This window comes from Cricetulus griseus, chromosome 5, assembly GCF_003668045.3.
Source record: "Cricetulus griseus strain 17A/GY chromosome 5, alternate assembly CriGri-PICRH-1.0, whole genome shotgun sequence".
NCBI lineage: Eukaryota > Metazoa > Chordata > Mammalia > Rodentia > Cricetidae > Cricetulus > Cricetulus griseus.
Window position 1 is genome coordinate 129,659,831 of NC_048598.1, and position 19,512 is coordinate 129,679,342.

The window sequence follows — 19,512 nt, forward strand, 5'->3', positions numbered from 1 at the left end:
TTATATTTAATTTTTGGGTTTTAAACTCATGTCAACAATATCTAAGATCACAAAAGTAAATGAAAGCAAAATAAGCTGGGATAATAGTCATGGGATAGAAGTACATAGACATCCTGTAGACGTTATTCAACAGAGGATGCTTTACCCTAATTTTCACCAAAGCGTAAATTTTAAAATTCATTTTCACATCTCCTCTGGGTATACTAGGTGACAATACGAGTTTTGAACTCAACTAATGTGGCTACAGAATCATATATACTGTTTTATTCAATCTAAGGGCATGTTAAATCCATGTTCTTTCTTACTTCATAGTAAGGCATGGGGCATAGGAGCTTGACGTATTAAGAACAAAAGAAAGACTCTCTCACGATGATACCTCATCATGTTACACCAGAAACCCTACTTGGCATTTGGTCTTGCATAAAAAGCTGACATCGTGACCCAGAGATCTAGGGAGGTTCTGAATCACCCTCCTCCTCCTCTATCAGCTCTAAGATGAAGTCTCCTCTGTTCTGGGCCATTTGCCAAGAGAATCACAACTGACTGGGACTGACTCTCACTTGACCTGGTGTGGCCTGATGACATGAAAGGGGTGTCTCATTCCATTTAGAGTCAACCTAACAACCCCCTATTGCTAGTTGATATTGAATTTGTCCCAGAATTAATGGTGTAAGAGGAAAACAGCCCGAGAGAAATCCATGCTTCTTCAGACTGAAACACAAATTTTAGTCAGGGGTGGCAATGTCCTAACAGAAGATATTTAGAGTAGACACAAGAGACCCATGAAGCCAGCTCATTTGTAATAGGCTGGAAGCTGGCTGAGTAAGTCAGACTTACAGATTTGAGGATCCCTGTAGCATCTTCGTGGAGCCAGGTAGGGTAGACAACTTCATCATTTAGTATGGCCTCAAAGAGATCGTCTTCATTCTCGGCCTCGAAGGGTGCGTGTCCACACAGCATCTCATAGAGCAACACGCCCATGGCCCACCAGTCTACTGCAGGTCCATACAGCATCTCTTGCAGAATCTGTACAAAGGGGGTGGGGTGAGAGGTGTTTCATGCATGTGCTTAACAAAGGTGTTCTTCATGTCTATGCACTAAGAGCAAAACAACAAAAAAAGCAAGTCTCTTGTGTTGGCATGTTTCATTCATCTCCACAGAGCAAGAGCTTAGGTGCCTTCTCTTCTATGTGGTCCAGAATTTGTGACTTGCAAGACAATGACATAGACATATTCCAAACAAGAATGGCTTGGAAATATCTCATGTGGAGGGGAAAAGGACTCTGGGTTCATTCATCTGTAGGGAAGAGATACAACTACTTTTCTTTAGATTGCTACAGGTGATTTACAATTAAATCACCAGGTGAAGATTAAAGAGAAGAATAAATAGTCATAGAAAGTCAATTGAAAATTTTGTAATATTTTTAAATGCTGATTCAGTCAAATTGTGGATATTTTCAATGACTGCTCATTCAATGAGCTGCTATATTCGAGCCTGAAGGTGTTAGCTTCAGTGCTGCCCATGAAGCCACAGCACCTAATAACAGCAGCTGGTTGTATTTCCATTCAGGGCTAAGCAGAGCTCAGATTTCAAAATCCACACCAAACAGGTGCCCTCACCTCTGGAGCAATATAGTCAGGTGTGCCACAGAAGGTGGCGGTGGTGACTCCATTACAAATTCCCTCCTTGCACATTCCGAAGTCAGCCAGTTTACAGTGACCTTCGTGGTCCAATAGCACATTGTCCAGTTTCAAGTCTCTGAAAGAAATCAAGAACAGCATGAGACAGGCAGCCAGGCCACAGTGGCTACATGGGCTTTCTGGACATACTAAAACATTTCTGAACAAACTTCTTTGGGCTACTGGATTTTTTTTTTTAAATGTACACCAACTCTCAGAACGTGCCCCAGGGACCCTAGAAGATGAGTCCCCATGAATGGGCTAAGCACATAGAAGAAAGGAGGCCACCTTTTAGGTGCTGAGGGAAGAATTTGACTTTTCTAGGCTTTCTAGGTACTTTGTACTCATATGAAATCCACCTTCCACATTAGTACCCATTTCTAACCATCACCGTTCAGGCAGTGGTCACTCATGGAACAAGTGGCAGCTGTGTGCCAGGGACTGTGACAAGCATTCAGAGTTTGGATGATCCCAGCCTGGTATGGTGCACACCTGTAATTCCTGTACTCTGCAGAATAAGGCAGGGAGGTTCAGATTAGGCAACACAGTGAACTTATTGCCGGCCTGGGCTTCAGAGAAAGACCATGTATGAGACTCCAAAATGTTCACAGGGAGCTTACAATGTAACAGGAGCACACATATGTGATAGACCTTCAGCTCCATGCAGAAAGGGATCTGGTGAGCTTGCTTCACTATTATGCATAGCACTGGGTCCTTAAGAAATATTTGTTAAACATACAGTGGTGTGGGGTGGGGTAGAAAAGGAGGAGGAGGGAAAGATGGAGGTAGGGCGGAGGGAGAGAGAGCATACACACAAATAAAAAGTCAATCACTATATAATATCAGGGACACCGAAGAAATAGAAACCCACCATTGTGAGAGCAATGAGTCAGAAAATGAATTCCTTCCAACAGGAGGAAAGAGGTAAATCTTCACAGTAGAAGAAACCGAGCCAGTTTCCTGGGCTAAGAGGAGGATGAGAGGCTGTGGTGGCAGATGGACTGAACAGGTGCCCAGTGGCAAGCGAGGAGGTATGGGCATGCAAGTGGCCTCCGAAGACCATTCGCTGGAGTACAGCCAGCATGGAAGCACAGAGCCATGAAGAAAACACTGTGGGCTGGAGAGAAAGCCAGGTCTTTGAAGCTATGACAGCCTTGTGCCACGTGAAGGAATCTTGCTAGTTAGTATGTCAAATGGAAGCTGCAACCTAGTTAGGGAGTAACAGGGTTCCCTGAAGAACAGAAGAAATCGGCTAGGGGCAGTTGGAATGTGTAGAGGGAGGGTGATGTCTTAACCAGGTGGTAGGATGGAGCAGCCAGTCCAGGGGTGGGGAGCGGTGGAGGAAGGGCAGAGTAAGCAGAGGGTTTGTGAAGCACAGCCAGCAAGGGCTGCAGATGAGGGGACCCAGGAAACAGCAGGAAGACACCTCCACCTCCAGGTTCTGTCTTAGAGTCAGAGGGTTCAGGAAAAGAAGACAGAACAGAGTCTGTGTAAGTACATCCCAGGCCACCGAAGGCCTTTTCTACCTCCTCCCCCAACCTCTTAGAGAAGAAGTCACTGCAGGGAAGTGGACTGTTTGGTAAAAACAAAATGAAACAACCTTCAGTGTAGGCAGACACATGTCTCGTCTACAGGCTGACAACAGTTATCAGCAGGCCAGAGGTGATAGTGTTCTAACACAACTTCTCCTGGAACAGGCTCGAGCATCCAGCTGTCAATCACTAGCCACGGCTTGGGCACTGTCACCAAGGAAGGTTGCAACTAGTACAGGCTGGGAAGTAGTCATGCCGACCATTGTGGGTTCCTGCCACCCAGGCATAACAAAGAGCATGCAGGAGATGCCTGGGTTTCACTTTTTAAAGGAATGATGTGCTCAGAGGCAAACCACAGGCCTGTGGGTGGGAAGAAGGCAGCATATCAAGTAGGGATGCTGGGGGACCTGGAGATTTCCCATAGCTGGAGATAGGCAGCTAGCTGCCAGTTAGTGCAACTACTCTAGTTTTGGACCACTTAGTTTGGGAGCCACAGTGTCCCCCTTACTGTAGTGTCTTCAGTAGACGGAGCTGATGGTTCTCTAGAATCTTACCTCATAGTAGGTTGGTCAGGGTCCCCATGGGTTTGTTTCCCTATCCTTGATCTCAGAACAGGCCACTGCGTTGTGAGGTCTACGGGAAAGGCTGGTCTCTGGGCAGCCTGGATCATGCTGTGGCTCAAGAGGGAGGGGAAGACAGAACTGGCATGGCCAGCTGTGGTTTCCTGTGTGTTGGCATAACCTAGCTGGTATATCTTACAACAGTGGTCAGTGGAAACTTCCCTGGAATGAAAATGAAGCCCCATTTTCCAAGAATGCTTTGTGGCAAATACAGCAGAGCTTTCTTGGTGCAGGCCTTCCTTCTGCTCCTGTGTTCTGACAACCATCTCCAGAGTCAGAGACGTAGGTCCAGGTGTGCTGAGTACCTGTGTGTCATCTTGGCAAGGCAAGCTTCCTCTGCCTCTAAGCCACCAACCCTGTTTCACACAGAAATCTCCTTCCACAGAAGCCACTGTTTTCAGTGGGCTGTGGTTACCGTTGCTATCTCCTCTCTGCCCCTCCCCCGGTGCCCAAAACATGAGCACAACAGTATCAGTGCACACTGGACTCACAGGAGCACTATGGGACATGGGGAGTGAAGATGATACAATTTTGTCACATGAGGAGGCCACTGCCAGGCACATGGCCTCACCAAGCTGTCTATGGTGGTTCCTGACACAGGAGGCCCCTTTAACACCTGTCACCTGGCTCCTGTGAGATCAACAACAAAATTCTAGGGAGGCATCCACTTGCTGAGTAGAGATCAGAAAGGATGTAGGTACAGGAGATAGCCAGACTATAAGGACTGGGCCTGCAAGGCTGGCCTTAGCTACACTACGTACCAGCCAAGCAGTGCAGGCCTGTGTGGGCCTGAGCTTTGAACACTCTCACTTACATTTCCAAACAAGGTTATTGGGTTTCTGAGCTTTCCTGAAGCCGTTATGCCTGCTGAAGTCTCGAAAAGCATCTTGGGCAACAGCAACAAGTGCTGACAGAGACCCACAACGGTCTTTTACAGGCAAGCTGATTGCTCAAGAGGGCTTGTGACTAACGTCCCAGGTAGAAGGAGGCTTCGTTGCTTATTACTCAGCAGCTGTCATAGGTAGCAGAATGGGTTAAGGAGAGAAAAGTGCTCTGTCATCAGTTTGCCAGCTCTCTACAGCAATCTGCTCCACACAAGTCCAGGGACAGCTTTGGGGTGACACACCTGAGTGGCACAAGGGATGTGACTCATTCTGGTCATAAGATGCCCCAGGCCACAAAGGCAGGTTACACAGCTTGAACCTGACATTTCAGTCTAATTTTAGGCATTTTCAGAACTGTGTGAGTACTGAGGAAAATTCTGTAGTGGGCTTTTACATCAGGTGCTATCTAATAACACACAAAAAAATATCATCTCACACTGGGATTCCAAGGCGATCCAATTAATAGAATAATATAAAATCTGCTCTGCCCTGAGTTCAAGCAGCTCATAAGTCTACTATGAAGTCTGTCATGCTATCTTGAGATAGACATACTAATGCCGGCTCTGTCTTTAGAGTACTCATTTCAGACTTTTATGGCAGCACCCCTGTGTCGGCTTCTAGAAGGCTCTGTCACACACCCTCCTTTCCATTAGCAAGACCCAAGCCTTACTCCTTTCCAGAAGGTGCCAAAGCAGGAAATGAACAGAGTCCAGATGCCTAACGCAGGCTGCCCTGAGCAGTTCAGAGCCTGGCTGATTTTGGGGGAAAGGACAGATGTTCCACAAAACTGACTGAGACCCTTGTTCTGAAGAACTCGAGCTACATGGCCATGTGTCATACCCCTTGAGACAAAATCCGGAGGGAAAATAAGAAACCTGAAACAAAAGTTCAAATCCCTCTTCTGAGTGAAACTGGAGAAAGGAAATTGATCTGGAAGGAGAATCTCAGGACCAGAGCCGAGCAGAGCCATTGTCCCTCTGCTGGCTTGCATCCAGAAGGAAGAGTTTAACATTAAGAAGGTAGTCAAACAAACCCAGGGCTACTGAGCCGTGACTCAGTATGGGAATCAACCATACTTTTTGGAGTAAGGGGACTAAATACAAATATATATATATATATATATATATATATATATATATATATATATATATATGGCTTCTTACTTGAACCTGCAAGCTGTAGAGGTCAGTTTTTGTCTTTGGAGCTTTCTCAGCTTTAGATGCCAACATATAACACAACAGCCAAACTTAACACAGCTACGCCATGATTACAAGTTCACACGGGGCAGAGGATGAGATCCAAAGATGCCAAACTCACAATGCCAGCTCACCAGTCATTAGCTCACTGAGCCCTGGTATTTAATAGCCCAGGCTTTTGTCTGGCATGCAAAGGCGGGGAGGCAGAGTTATTTTATACTCCCAACTTGCCTGAAAGGTACATTGTTCTTGCTGGGTAAGCAGGGTTACTTAAAATGCCCACAGTAGTTTCAGAGAGAATTCCCAAGTGGCTGAGGACAAAGAAGATTCAGAAATTGGATTTATTTCGTTTCCACCCTGAGCTATCCCCCAGAGAAACAAAGCAGAATGGTGTTGAGTCCTTGCTTAGTTCACTAGACTCAGATGTCCCTCCAAAAGAAAAAAAGGAAGTGGGGAATAAGAATGAATCTAGGAGGCTGTTCATAGTCAGTGCATATTCACTATTTGCCATGTGTTCTTTCCTATTTGTTGATGAAACTGTCAAATACAGACAGAGTATAGGGGGTGATACAACTCCGACCTTGGAATTCACCGGCAGCAGCTCTTGGTGGCAGGCCCCGTCTTGTCCCATGCTGACCCATCTCTTTTCTGATTATCATGAAGCAAATCCAATACATGAACTCAACTCATCTTTACTCTTTGAATCAAAAGGTGATTATTTATTAAAATAAAACATGGAGTTATCTTAAAATAGTCGATAGTAAACTGTCCATCAATGTTCCGCTTTTTGTTGTTCATTTGGTGTGTGTGTGACACACACACACACATACACACACACACACACACAGAGAGAGAGAGAGAGAGAGAGAGAGAGAGAGAGAGAGAGAGAGAGAGAGACAGATCGGTAGGCCTGAAACATGTTTTTGTGGATAATCAGAATAACAGTGTTATCAGTAACAGCATATATTGCAGGCCCATCAAATACTATGTGCTTTATATGTTAACTTATTTTATCCTCAAAACAGTCCTTTGAAGCAGGCTTTATCCCATGATCCTCCAGTTAGTCACAGGGAAGAACAGGGCTGAAACTCGGGACCACTCCCTTCTATGTAAAGGGCCACTGGTCCCCTCCTAGGAGACTGTTCCTGAGAAGACATTGTTTTTGAAATTAAGAACCATCTGAAAGAATTAATCAATATTCTGAGATGACAAAGTGGCTGTTTTATTCACACAGTGTAAAATGTACCATTAACATTCTGCAGACACCCTTCTGGCTTTTTGGCTTGTGCAGGGAGGAAAGAGTTCAATGGGTTTCAGGTCATCCAAGCTTGAGGGTGCATAGCAATATTTCCTTACTGGTCAATATGCAGGAAATGATCTGGTACCCTCTTCTGAGGAGGAGAGGCTGCCATGCTGGTGTTAACAACTCTTGGTGTTTGCCAAGAGCCTGGATTTGGGTTAAATCTTAATTTCAAAACAAAGCTAGTTAGGGTTGGCTGAGTTTTGAGTGTCTGGCTTGAAATTTTTTTTAAAGCAAGATTATTGTGTTGACTTGGTGAGTGCTTTTTGAAATGTCACTGAAGTTTCAGCCTATACTAGATGAGAGTGCCTATCATGTGTCATCCGATATCAGATGGCCATCCCTTTACCCACCCACCAAATCTCTGAACATTGTCCAGTAGCCAAGCAATATGCAAGGGGCTCTGAATACAACAGCAGGCAAAGAGCACCCCTATCCTCACATCTGGTGAGAGAGGCAGACAATCAGATAACCGACAACTAAGATTCTAATTATGTAGTGTGATGAGTGAGCTGGAGGAAAACACAGAAGTGTGAAAGAGGAGGAAAGGGACACGAGCTGAGCTGTGAAGGTTATTAACCAAGTGTGGAGAGGAAGGCATGGAAGCAAGGGGGGAACGCGAGGAAGTGGGGGCTTCTTGGTATAATCAAACAATACGGACAGGTGTGTCTGTAATCTCTGGAAGGGGACTGGGCATGAAGGAATCATGAGGTCCCAGGAGCCAGATGAGGTAGGGTTGGAGAGGAATTGAATCTTTACTCAAGAGTAAGGGAAGAAACTACTCAGAGCCGGCACAGAACACAGGTGGTACAAGGTTGGTGTTTTACAGTCTCAAACGTGGATTAGGGAGACTGAGAGTAAACCTAAAGAGATCAGTAAGAAAGGGATCGGAGTGTCAATGGGAAAGAAAGTAATGATGGCGTGGACTAGAGTTGGGGCAGTAGGTAGAGAGAGCTGAGTGAACTTTGAACGATTGTATATGCAGGAGAGAAATGGGTTTTGCAGTGGAGGGACACAGGGTCAAATGCAGAGAGATGGCAGCACGTACTCACTCAGGATGTGTTTTGGAAATGGTTATTATTTTTAAGACCCAAAAGCAGAAATGGTTATTGGCATCTGAATACACATGCCTACTGCTGGAGGAAGGAGTTTGTTACTATCTTTGAGTGGATAACTCATTCACCTGGGAGAGATACGAAGTAAGAGGACCCAGGAAAGCTAAGGAAAATGTCCTCGGTGGAGACGTCTGCTCTTGCTTCACACTGACATCACTAATACTAGTGAGGGATTATAGCTAGCATGAGGAGCATTGCTGAGATTTTGGGAGTGGAGCCCGGTGCTCCGCCTCTATGCGGGCCATTTGGAGTCCTGTTAAGATGCCAGCAGGTATGGTGGCACACATCTATAATCCTCTCACTTGGGATGCTGTGACAGAAAGAATGCCTGGAGTTTGAGACCAGCCTCAAAAAAAAAAAAAAAAAAGCAACAAAAAACCAAACCAAAACAAAACAAAAACCAAAAACAAAGACACTAATCCAAAAAACAAAAAGATTTATGAATCTACATTCACAGCCATCCTGTAGGTCTCCAGCTAGGCTTGCTAGGCTTGCAGTCCCACTGTATGGTGTTGTTGCTCATCGTGACCACAAACAGACATATTTTATTTTGCAAATAAAATTTGTTTGTTACTTCATCATGTTTAATAACAATACTTGGAAACAAGCTAAATTAATGTATATTAATAGTGGGATGGCTAAATATTAATTTAGTACAGAATTTTGTGAAAATTACCAAAGTTTTTTAAGACTAAAATGCAGAGAAATCCTTGTAGAAGGAGTTCTATGTATTTTGAAAATATTTTTTATTTTTCTAATTTCCAAACATTTCTCTTCCTGAAACAAATCATGGGAGTGGATGATAGCTTCATATTCCTGTATTTTTGTTGTGAACCTAGCCTTTAATGGCTGAGTCGTCTCTCCAGCCCTGATGGCTTCATATTCCTATAGCCATTTCTTCTGCAGGCTTTATTCAGCAAATGTCTAGGAGGGATTTGCACAAGCTGTGCGTCTGTCTCACTCTCCATGACAGACTTGCATCATTTGTTCTCAGAGAAACTATAGTGGGACTCTTCTGTATAGACATTTCAAATGTTCAAATTTTATTTTATTTTAGCTTCTTGAAACCATGGTGCTAAAGACATCACTTACACACTATTTAAGATAATAGTTTCCTATAGAAATGACAAGTCAAAGTACAGAGGTTTAAATAATACTTGATGACTGACTCTAATCTTTCTTGCTTATCCACATTTTATTCACTTTAAAATTTGAGCTGTGTATCTTTTGGATAATGTTAAGATGTTCTTTATGTATTGTGGATAGCAATAATTTGGTGGCAAATACTACTGTCTAGTTTGTTTTTTGTGTGTATGATAACGTTCCTATTTTTATGTAGTCAGATTTTTGCACGCCTCATTCATAGCTTCTGGGTTCTGTAAAATAGTTACAGCCTGATGTAAGTGTAAGGACAGGATATAAAATTACACTTTCAACAAGCTCTTAATTATGCTATGATTGTGGGCGTTATAGGAAGGAAGAAAGGACATGGGAGGAAAGGGGCGATAAAAGAGAAAGATTAGAAACCTACTTCTTATATGCTCAAGAATATTTGTTTTCCTTTATTCTAAATTTCTTTCAGGGCTTGGTATTACAACATGTCCTGGCTTTCATCTTTTTCTCACTTCTGTGCTATTTTAGGGCCACAATTTCTAATACAGGACTAAAGGAAGAACGAACGACCACTGGCAGGTGTGTTAAGGGTCTCTTTGGGGAAAAGGCTACAAAGGGATGTTTTTAAGATGTTATTTCCTTAGAGGACCTGTAGTTTTGTGGTTCTGAACCTGTTGACATAGGTTCACTCTCTTACCACTGACACACCTAGTGCCCACAGTATACACAGTCATCGTGGGTGTTGATTGTGTTTTCTATAGCCCCACATGTGTCCCTGCAGCCTGAGGAGAGGAGGCCCCTCAGGATCAATATTCCTATCCATTCCGGGGGCCGGCCCCATGCTCATCCTGATGTTTTTAGGCTCCATCCATGAGAATATCTCCTTGACAACGGGAACCTGAGATGTGATCATGCATGGCTATGAGTGCAAAACTCCTCCTCTAATACACAATGTCAGACATTTTCACCCAGCCCTGGCTCTTTCCTCCTGCTCCTTCCAGCCTCCTTCCAACAGCTACATGGGATAGGAAATTATCAAAATGGTTTCTGTGTGAGTCGGGTTTCTATACCCTCTTTTAAACAGGACCAGGGACTTAGAAATGAATTCCTACAGACTCAGTGTTGGTCTCCATCCAGTCATAAGAATCCAGCTTCTCCGATAGGCAGGCAGTGTGTCGCCACCTTTACCGCTGTGTACACAGGGAACCAACTTAAACTTGATCAAAGGATGGAGAGGTTTCCTCACACCTTGTCTCACAGCAGGAAAAAGCAATCATAAAAATAAGAAGACATGACTTTACAAACGTCTATAGTCACAGATTTTTTTTTTTTTGGATGGACAAATAAATGAGCCATCAGGCTGACAGTTGAGACTTATAAAATGTTTTTAGCATTCCACATCCTTCTACTCCCCCCACCCCCAAGTTCCCCAGGGCTGAAATTCCCTGGCTGAAGCAACACAAATTTATTTAGTAGCTCTTTACAGTACTTGCATTTTGTACTTGCCAAGAAAACCTCCTTCTTGACTCTCTTTGCCAAGAAGCCTTTATGTGACACCTGGCAGTGTTTAATTTCTAGACAAGCTCAGTATGGAGCAGAGTGGTGGGTCAGGGGGCACAGGCAGACTCTGGGGAGTGTTTGATCATGGGTGGCAAGGGGTCTTCTGGATGTTGGGCCTAGCTCTAATGACACAGAAGAAAGGGACTGATCCTGCACATGGGCTTGCTGGTTTGGAGAAGATCAAGGGGCTTACAAACTCTATTCCTTGGACTCTCCTAGTACAGAAAGCCAAGGGCAGCTGAGGCACAGAAAATCATGTTTGTGTGGTTGTACTTCCTGGCCACAGAAATTCAACCAAGAAAACATTTTCTTACAGTGAATTTCCCAAAAGACAAGAGCAGAATGAAAGACCTAGGGGTGGAGGGGTTCTGAGAATCTAGGGAGAGGATGGTATGGACAACATGTCTTTGGGCTTGCGGGGCAGGTACATGAAGACATCAGGAGAAATTATTTTCTGTGAGGTAGAATAAGAGCTAGGTTCCCTATTTGGTAAGAAGCTCCTAATCACAACCAGGGAGCCTTTAGAGTAGATGTGATCGGGGGGCAGATACCTGGGGCACACCCTGGCTCACACTGGAAACATGACACCCATACTGAGAAACGCATTTGTAGAGATGAACTATGCAGCTGCACCTGGTGGTGAAGCTACTTGGGAGACAGACAGGAAGATCACAAAGTTCAAGGCTTGTCTGGACTACAGCGTGAGTTCAAGGGCAGCCTAGGCAACTTAATGAGCCCCTGTCTCCAAATGAAAAGTAGGAGGACTGGGGGATGCAGCTCAGTGGCAGGGGGCTTACCCAGAGTGCACAGGACGCCGGGACTTCAATTCCTCATACTGAAAACAAAAACCATGCGTGCGTGTGCGCGTGTGTACCTGTTTGCATGGGTGGGTATGTGCGTGGAGGCCAGCCAGATGCCAACTTCAAGTATAACTTCTCAGGACAGCTCTACTTCGTTTTCTTGAGACAAGGTCTCTCACCTGCACCTCTTACTCCACCCCTCCTCCATAACTGTTATTACAAGCACATGCCAACAATACATCTGGTTATTTCTGTGGGGCTTGGAGGAATTGAACTCAGGCTTAAGTACTTATACAGAAAACCCTTTACCAACTGAACAATTTCTCAGGCCTAACAAAAACTATAAACGTTTGAGGGCATCCAAGCTCTATAGGAAAATTCTAGCATAATCAACATTATTGCTGTTATCAAATAGACAGATGCTGTGGCTTTCCTGCTGATTGGAATGAGATACATAACTGGGCTGTTGATTAAAAAATATGGATAGATACATACAAGATCTACAACTAATCAAAATGTATTAGGTTCGGTGGGGTGTTGTTCAAGCACTAGATATTAGCTGCTCTTGTTAAAAATGAAAAAGTTATATTCCTGTTACTCTATGTTAATGTACTTCATTGTAAGTATTTCACCATCTATAAGTATCCTATAACATCCTGCTGTTTAGTATCAAATACACATGATAAAATTAATTTAAAAAATAAGTAAGAGAAGGGTGAGATGGTATCTTGGCCTGTCTCCTCAGAGTTCATTTCTTGTGTCAGACACACAGGGTTTGTCTTACAAGAAAGCACAGACTTGGTCAGCACTGGTGCTGATTCTCTGAAGATGTTCAGTCGATGGGAGATAGCCATGGACCTTCCTGGCCAGTGTTAGAACTTCTCTTTGGCTTTGAGAAAGCAATCAGAGGAAGGGCAGCCCGTTTACTATCTATTCCTGTGGCCTTATATAGTTCAAAAAGGGATGTGTGTCCTATGGGAAGTGGGGAAGAGTCTACAGAGCCAGCCTGTAGAGGGGATATATTGAATGTTTTTGGCAATGGGCTGAACATAACACTTTGCCAGCATTGGCATTGACTTATGCAATATAGGAAAGGAGGGGCAGGCATCCCTCCAACTACCACACTTAGGCTGCTTCAGCAGGCCTCTTCTGGTTACCTGTTATCCACATCAAAATAAGCCTGAACCATCTAAACACAAGTTTGAGGTGCCCAAGAGGAAATCGTAGTTTGGGACCATTCCCAAATCCCGAGGATTCAGAATACCTCACAGTTTAGTTCTGGATTATAGTCAGTAAACCTTTGTCCTCTGTGTTTTGCCTAAAAATAAAAAATCCTACTTACTCTAAGTGGATTATAAACTCCAAGGTCACCCTGGAGTTTCTCTATTTTTCTCAGGTCATCCCTAGAGTAAGGACACATGAGGTGCACTTAAGACATTGGCTAATGGCGGTCTCCCATCAAAGCAAAATGCACAGAAGACATTGAATTTTTCAAAGAAATTCCCTCTGGGAAACTTTGCTAACAGTTTCTGAGTCACTCTCTTTCCAGCACTTGGTTTTGCAAAGAGCCCAGTTTTCCCAAAAGAGCCAGTTAGCTGTTTATTCTTTGGATATTTGAGTTTTGATATGCGGGGATACTAGTCAAAGAATGTGTCCAGTTCTGTCAAAGCATTCTTTAATTTAACAAAATGCAGTAAATGCCTACATTTGATTGTCATAATTTCCCAAACCTTACAAGCACATAGAAAGCAGACAGCAGGGACGTGTTACCTTTAACTTCTGTCTTAATTCAGAGTCCACTGCCTGTCTCTAAGCAGCAGTGAGCAGAGAGACCTTTTGAGAAAGGACTGATGTCTTTCTTGCCTGCCGGAATAATCTTCATACAGTAATAACAGACAGTTGAGTTTGGTCAGTTTCCTCAGTACTTCAGTTTCTTTATTAAAGTACCAAGCTTGCAAGGCTATAATTATTATACTGTAGTCTAAATAGTCACCAACTCAGGATGTCATCAAGTTAGACAGAGACACTACTGGTCCACATGCACACCCCTGAGAAAGGTTAAAATCTTTTCACAAATGTAAGGTTCAATGGAACATTAATATAGGGCTTTTTATTCTTTAATCATTTCATGCATGGATGTAATGAATTTTATTTCTTTTCACCCCATTGCCAATTTTAGCACATGACACAATGGACTTCATTATATTTTTATACTTAAATCTTTTGCCCTGATCATATCACTCCTTCTGTTCTCTCTCTTCCCTCTGGCCCTCTTCCTCTCTCCTGAAACAGTCCTCATTTTTGCCTTTATAGCCCATATACATTTGTCATACATATGGTTAAGTCCAAATTCCACACAGAGAAAAATGTGGCATTTTGTCTTTCTTCCATCCATTACCTTCTTCCGTTCTATTCGTCCCTCCAGGCCTTTCTCCCTCAACAATAATCCCTTACATTTTCACATATTGATAAATATTTATATTTAAATCTAGATTCTTCACATGAAAGAACCATGATATTTTTTTTTCCTGGATTAGGCTTCTTTAGCTTGACATGTTCATTATCAGTTCCGCCCGCTTTTCTGTAAATGACACCATTTCATTCTCCATCACTGCTGAAAGAAACTATTGTGTGGATGTACCACATTTTCTTTAACAGCTCGTCTCTCCATGGCTGTCTAGGCAGCTTCCTCTTCGGGGCTATGTGAATCACATACCGACTTAGCTTCCTTCAGATGTTTACCAGGAGTGGCACTGCTGGATCATGTGGTAGTTCTATTTTTAGTCTAGTTGAAACATCTCCACACCAATTTCCATAGTGGCTGTACCAGTTTATTCTTCTAGCAGCAGTGGCTCATCTTGCCCCATAGTCTCACCAGCACCTGTTGCTTACTTTCTCAATGACAGCTGTTCCAGATGTGGTATGATGGAATTGACTCAATGTAGTGTTGTCATTTCCTCAATGACTAAAAATGCTAGACTTTTTCAAGTAATATTTATTCTTCCCTCCCCTCCCTTCTTCCCTCCCCCTCCTTCATTCTTTCCCTTCCTTCCTTCCTTCCTTCCTTCCTTCCTTCCTTCCTTCCCTCAGGTCTCATGTGACCCAGGTTAGCTCCGAACTCACTATGGGTAGCTGAGAATGACACTGAATCATCTAGTTATACAGTGTGGGGCCAAGCCTAGAGCTTCTTGCATACGACCTATGCAGACTTTCAATGAGCTACATCTCATTCAATTTGTTAGCCCATTCATTGACTGACTGATCTGAAGGTTTGAGTTGCTTGATTTTCTTGGCTGTAGACTATAGACATTAATCTCTTGTCGGGTTATAGTGGTCAAAGATTGGCTTCCATTTTGTACACTGTTTCCGTATTCTGCTGACTTCTTTCTGTGAAGAAGCTTTTAATTTCATGGAATCCCATTTGTCAATTCTTGAGATTATTTCTCAATCAGAGAGGGGGTATATATTTTACACTTCCTGGGAACCAGGGTCTCAGATGACAATGTTGTATCTGGCTAAGCATGGAATTCTGTACCACAAAGACGAAGGACATGGGACATAGAAAAGGGAAAAACTTCAGTTGAAAGTTACAAGGTTGCAGAGAAGTGAGCCTAGATTCTGCTGGAGGAGTGAAGTGAGTAGAACTTAAAACCCCATATTAATGGGTGCATCAAAGAGGTGCTGATTCTACAGTCTGAAGAACAGAGCCTTGCCCATCATTCGGTGTTTATTATATACAGAGGTGCTATAGGGGGACTTATATACTCCTTACATGGTTATGTGCACATCCCAAACCTCAGTTCTTCTAACACACCTCAGGACTCCCATCTTTAGACCTCAGCCCACTGTGGCCTCAGCTGCTCTCAATTCAGTTCCTTTCACAGATCCAAGTTTTTGTTTCCCTATAAACTCAAACCTATCTCCTCTAGGAAGACTTCCTGAATGATCCTCACTCAAAGATGTCATTCTTAATGCAGAGAAAATGCATGGTTTGGGAACTGCCACCCACTTTACCATCACACTCTTCTTTTTGTGCAGCCTGGAAGTGCTCACTGAGTGTTCAGGTCTCTCCCAAGTTCCTGCCACACACAGTAGGTGCTTGACCAGCACCAGCTGGCTTGACCTTGGCAGTGATCTCTAAGCAGCAGATCCCTGCTCATCCATCTGAGATGAAAGATCTCTTCAGCTGAGTGAGGAAGGCTTAGGACTGTTGACACAGGACATTCTTGGCTCTGCATGAATGTTTTGTTTTTAGAAAGAAAGTTTTGTTTTGTTTTTGTTTCCAGTACATTAAGGAAACAAAGCCCCAGTGTCAGCATATTTCCAGAAATGGTTAAAACCCCATCAGCCAGTCACAATACCTTTGTCTGATGAGTACTGAGACAGAATTGTGAAGCATTAAGAAAGGTATTAAAGTCTCCAATCAGGTTGGTGTGGTGCCAGAATGTACTTAGCTCATCCTGAACTGCTGGAGGTCAGCTGGTTACCACCCAATGACCTGTACTTTTAGGTAAAGTCAACTTCTGGAGGACAGGGAGGGACATCACCGACTTCTGCTGCTATCCTAATACCACCGTGACCGGAGAACTTTATTTCCACTCTATAGAAATGATAGTCCCCCAAATTCAAGCACATGCTTGCCAAGGAGTATATTTTGGGACACTGCTTATGTTTGAACAATACAACATAATCAAATCAAGAAGGTTTCCAACACCCAGCCCTTATCATCTGCTCTTGTTGCCTAATTGGTTTTGAACATAAACCCAACAGCAGATACCAGCTGGACAGATTCAATGCAGCAATGAACCCCAAGGACCTTCAAAGGCGTCCTTCTTTGTTATGCATTATCCATTCAGGTATGTCTAAACCTGTTAATACTTTTAATTGTGTGTTTTCATATCACTGATCCTTGTGTTTCTTTACCAGGGAATGCAAAAGGAGGCATGGAATCTGAGGAGGAGATAGGCAGAGGGCAGGAATTTCAAAATTCCATCTTAAGCTTAAGATTTTGTGATCTCCCCAATGAGACTACCCCTCTCATTTTTTTGTCTTTTTTTATTTGGAGCGCCCTTTGGTGTCTAATGCCATTTTACATGTGTAGGCCCCAACCAGTAGCTATTTATCTGAATGTCAACTCTTCTCTCTAGCCATCTAGAATGGTTTAACCTAAGACCCCAGGTGAGGCTGGATTAGAAGGGGTGTGAGGACTGTTGGAAAGCTGGGCAGACTCGAACTCTTGTTAGGTCACTGGACCCACTGTCAAGATGCCATTGCTTATTAGGGCTCCCTCCTTTGTTGATGCCGAAGACTGGGACATCACCACAGGAATCTCTTAAGGCTTTGAACACATTTGCAAACTTGTCCCGCTCCAGACATCAATACTTCACAACCAGTGTCTACAGCCAACTCAGTAATAAGAGAGAGCAGAAAATATTAATTACATTATTTGGTGACTGCCTGTGTAAGCTTGGTTTAGAGGAGAGAATAATCTTTGTTTTTTTAAGAGAAGGGTATTAAAATTCCATCAGACTACCTAGGCAAGATTAATGTGAGTTGAACTGGTTCCTACCAGACGCAGTGAACTCCTGGAATGGCTGCTGTCATTGAGGCATTGACCATGAGTAGAGGGCACAGAGAAGCCAATCAGACTATAGTGGGTGGCACTAGGGTAGACGAGCTGGAGGGCTTGGGTTATACCTGGTATAATGTCTCACGATAGCCAAGGGACAAAACACTTGTCCTGAGCCAGAAATCAGAGTATCTGGCCATAGCTCTGCCAGACCTCTGGGCCCATTTCCTTGATTGTAAAATGATGGGCTTGTCTCCCCTCCCAATTCAAACACCCAGCCAATCATTAAGAACTGACTTATCCTCAATTACACTTAGAACCAGATACCCTCTTTCCACTCAACTTCTTGCTGTGCCTCTGTTTAACCCCATAATTTCCTGTCTGCCTCACCTCTCTATATGCTCTGCCAGCTGTTTTTCTGGAGGTAGTTCTGACCTCCTCCCCCAAATGTCTGGGACTGTAAGTAGCTCCTGGAAGGCTTTGGAGTTCACAGTCCCCTATCACCAGCCATAGGTGTCCCTCTGGCCTTGTCTTTATCCCCAAGGTTCTTTGGTCTGCTCTCCATGACCTTGAAGAGCATCACAGACAGCCTCCCATGAGGCCTTTGTACTATCATAGCTTGTCCTTGCCAAAGAACAATGTTACTCAAAGTGTGAGCCATGGAGTTGTCTGTAAACCACTTCTGGCCAGACATGAGATGAGGGGGAAGAGCGAGCATGTGGGGACTTTTGTAACTATTGGCCAGCGATTACATAGCTGCTATTGAGTCTAATAAGATTTGAACTTCTATTTTAAGACATGCTATTACGTTTTTATCGTTTTAAAATTGCGGGGTGTGTGTGTGTGTGTGTGTGTGTGTGTGTGTGTGTGTGTGTGTGTGTGTGTGTATAGGAGGGCAGGTGCCCATAGAAAGGAAATGAGTCAGATGCCCCTGGAGCTGGAGTTACAAGCAGTTGTGAGTTGACTGACATGTGTGTTCTGGGGATCAAACTCATGTTCTTTGGAAGAGCAGTAGGTGCTCTTAACTGTTGAGCTATCTCTCCAGCACTTGGCTTCTATCTTATGTATTATTTTGAAGCTTCATTTTCCTAGCAATTTACTTTTATTATATTTTATTAAAAGTACTAATGCTAAATGGATTGTAGGAAGCAACAGCAAAAAACAAACAAACAAACAAACAAAACCAAGCCTATGCTACAGGTAGGTGGAAGGGCTTGGCCTCCCTTCTGGTTCTCCCCTGGGATGACCAATTCTGTCTTCACATCCCTTCTTTCCTTCCAAAGCCTCTTATACCCTTTCCTAGGATAAGCCCACTGCCTCTCCTCCGAGCATCAAGGTTTGTCTGCATTCTTACACCTTTCTCAAGCTTACTTTTCAGCTCTTTAGTCCCCAAACAATGTGCTACTCTGAGTAAACCGAATAGATGTTAGTTTTCTCAGTCCAAATTTGATTGTGTTCCCTTTCCATGCCCCTTACATATGAGGTCCTTACAGCCTGTGTATCTCCCCCCTAGCATCTCATTCTGTACACAGTGGGTCCTGGAGGGAGCAATGACTGGAACATTCTCTGCATCTGATGGTTATAACCCTTTCTGTGCCCATTCTCTCTCTCTCTTTCTCTCTCTTTCTCTCTCTCTCTCTCTCTCTCTCTCTCTCTCTCTCTCTCTCTCTCTCTCTGGTTCTCCAGTTAATGTAAGAAAAATCGAGCCTTACATACAACCACCAGTGACTGATGCATGTGCCTGGTGATTAACCACCCTTACAGCAATGTGCTATTAGAACCAGACAAGACAAATTGCCCTTGTGCATCTTGCATAAAATTAAAAGGTCAGTTCAGAAAGAAAAGGAGTAATGAGTGTCCTGGAGTCCTTCATCAAGTTGAAAGGCTCATTTGATGAGATTGGCTCAGGCATTTCATGGAAAACTCCAAAACAATGGAATAGTACTTTGAAAACCATTTAGAAGTGCAGAAAATCCTTTAAGCCCAAACCAAAGAACACGATTCCCACCATATGGAATTAATTTCTTCTTCAAAGTTAATTAATTAATTCCATTGGAAATCAGCTGTTTTCCAGGAGAGGCCGTTTAGAAACAGAGCTCCAGAGCTTCAGCCTTGGGTTCCTCTCCTAGATGTCCCCTCCAAGA

The 19,512-nt window shown here is 43.5% G+C and overlaps 1 protein-coding gene across 1 annotated transcript in view; it reads right to left on the reverse strand.

Annotated features, from left to right (window-relative positions):
• Prkch (protein kinase C eta) overlaps nt 1-19,512 on the reverse strand; it is a 200,684-nt gene that overhangs the window by 21,284 nt on the left and 159,888 nt on the right. The window contains exons 11-12 of the mRNA XM_027418245.2: nt 1,620-1,758; nt 838-1,026 (exon numbers count right to left, since the gene is read on the reverse strand). Coding sequence (XP_027274046.1) covers nt 838-1,026; nt 1,620-1,758 — 328 coding nt within the window. The remainder of the gene's footprint in view (nt 1-837; nt 1,027-1,619; nt 1,759-19,512) is intronic.